The sequence below is a fragment of the Tenrec ecaudatus genome, chromosome X (assembly GCF_050624435.1).
Source record: "Tenrec ecaudatus isolate mTenEca1 chromosome X, mTenEca1.hap1, whole genome shotgun sequence".
NCBI lineage: Eukaryota > Metazoa > Chordata > Mammalia > Afrosoricida > Tenrecidae > Tenrec > Tenrec ecaudatus.
In genome coordinates, this window is record NC_134548.1 from 147255683 (window position 1) to 147258163 (window position 2481).

A 2481-nucleotide genomic window follows, 5' to 3' on the forward strand; every position below is an offset into this window, starting at 1 on the left:
AAAATATAATTTTGCAGTGTTTTTTAATGGTAAAATGGATATTCTTTTTATTTCTGTGTACCAGTATTTGTAAGTCAGCCAGTGATGCTGGTACTATAGTTACCATGATGCAGCAGAATACAAAAAAGAAACAAGCTAGGGTTTATAATTAAAACAGAGCAGAAGGCTAGAGGAAACCAATTAAGTGCATTATGGCTTAACCTTCCCCTACCCCTACATTGTCTAGTAAGAAGACTCCCTCATCCTATACGCTACAAATAATCCTTCACCACACATCGTTCCACTTTTAGGTCCTATTGTTGAGGCTAGATCCTAAAAACATTCAAGGTAGTGTTCTATATAGTTATGTATAGACAGGGACATGGCTTATCATGCTGTGCAGAGTAACCAAGGTAAACCGTCATATTATCGAACCTTTGGTTAAATAGAAACCACAATCTTCACCCTGTTCCCCGCGCACCCGCCCCCCCTCCTCCATACTGTAGGAACAAGGGAAGCCAGGTTATCAAGGCAAGAGCGTTCTAAAGCAAGAAGCCCTACAAAAAAGGAAGTCACGCAGTCACTGCCCGGATGGGCATGGGGCTAAATGTCTGTCTTCATACAATCTTCAGATTGTGTGCTTATGGACTCATTTAAAAAGAAATCTAACGTGTGTATGGCTTCCAGGTCACAGAGAGAAGCTTGCTGGACCTGGGGCAGTGGGAAGTCCTCTTCACAGTTCTGGAATGGGTTGGTCCAGGCTGGACTGTCCCAGGCCTGGTTACTCCAGGCTGGGGTGCACCACAACTGGCTATTCCACATCTGGCTGCTGTTCCACGTCTGGTTGCTCCAAGCCTGACTATTCCAACCCTGCTTGTTCCAACTCTGGTTGTTACAGGCCTGCCGGTTCCAGCTCTGATTGCTCCACATGGGAAGGTTTCCAGAAGGAAGGCATCCTTGGTGGTAGGAATCATAGACGTCCAGGTATTCTGTAGGTGCAGAAACCTGAGTCACACCATGGTTATTCTTGGGCCACCTCTTACATTTCATTCTCTGTTCGTAGCTCAAATTCAGAACTTCGGAAAGCTCTTGCATCTGCTGGAGGCTGGGGTACTTCTGTTTCTGAAAGCGGTCCTTGAGTATGCACAGCTGCATCTGAGAGAACACAGTTCGCACCTTCTGCTTCCTGCCCTGGCCCTTGCTCTCCCTCTCCTTCCTCGCTGGGTCCTTCTCTACAGAGGCGGGCAGTTGGGCTTTGGGACTGGTGGAAGAGTCCGGGCTGTCCTGTAGAAGCAGGTCCACGGAGGAAGGAAGCGGAGACTGGGCTGTCTCTGAGTAGGGGGCCTCAGCAGATGACATGTGCAAGGATGTGTAATCTTCTTTAGCCCCCAAATTGGTAGTTACTGGCGAAGAGTTTCTAGAATAGGAAGCTTCAAGAAGGCTTTGGGGAGAAGCTACATCCACACACATGTTGCTGAGGAAAAAACCCAAACAAATGAACAACAAAATCAAAACCCTCAATTGTGTAGCAGTGGGAAGCAAACAGTCCAATCCAAGGGGTGGGGGTGGGGGGGATTTTGGAGTCTCCCTTTTCAGTGTTTTTAAAAGTGTTCCACTCATCTGCTTAAAAACAAAAACAGGAAGAGGAATCATAAGGCCCCTAGTCAATACATTCAACACTGATAAAATACATTTACTGTGCCACCCCATGTTTTTAATGCTCAGTCAGAGAGAGATAGAAACAGAGAAGGGGGAGAAAGTAACCTCGCGGTGTGGGTGTAGAGGACCGCATATGATGGGAAAGACCAGCAAGACCCCATGGGAGAATGGAAAGCAAAAGATGGAGACAAGAGGAGGCAGGGGAGGATAGGTATAGGGAAAGATGAGGCATGGTGATCCTGCCATAGAGTTCTAGTCTTCCATGTGGAAGGCGCAGGTTTGCTCAGCCACTTCTCATGCATTGGTCGGTGGAGGCGTGGATGTTGCTATGAGGCTGAACCGATAGTCTTTGGAACTTTCAAACAAAGACAGACAAGAAAGGCCCAGTGCTCTATTTCTGCAAAGCAACCAATAAAAAACCTATAGATTACAGCAATCTCATAGGGATGATTGTGCATGGAGATTCTAAGTGTAGATGGAAGCTAACGACTGGAAATAGGAGACGGGGGAGAAATGGACCGCATAGGAAGGGGTAAGTCTACAGACAGGATGTGCTAAAGAGAGTATGTCAGTCTTCAGCTTAGCAAAGACAAGCAGAGTAACCACTGGACCTTTGCAAATGCGCCCTAGCTCTACAACAATTGAGGAATCACTCTCCTCTGGGAATCTGGCTCTGCTTTGATTTTCAATATCAGATTGTTTTTGAAACAAAGGCTTATTTGGCCAAGGAATTCAGATGATTTCACGTATTTAGGAAAGAAACCCTTAGGTGTTGGGGGGGGGGCATCAAACTGGCTCAGAGCCACGGAGAGCCTATTCACAACCGAAGGAAACAGTAGAGGT

At 46.6% G+C, this 2481-nt stretch overlaps 1 protein-coding gene across 1 annotated transcript; it reads right to left on the reverse strand.

Moving 5' to 3' along the window:
- Positions 1-545: 545 nt before the first annotated feature.
- On the reverse strand, positions 546-1449 carry LOC142434676 (homeobox protein NANOG-like). The gene has a single exon (XM_075539345.1). The coding sequence runs from the start codon at positions 1447-1449 to the stop codon at positions 583-585; it is 867 nt and encodes a 288-aa protein (XP_075395460.1). The 3' UTR covers positions 546-582.
- Between the last annotated feature and the right edge of the window lie 1032 nt (positions 1450-2481).

What these genes read in the sequence shown, in the direction of transcription:
- LOC142434676 (XM_075539345.1), bottom strand. Translation starts at nt 1,449, where the DNA reads ATGTGTGTGGATGTAGCTTCTCCCCAAAGCCTTCTTGAAGCTTCCTAT.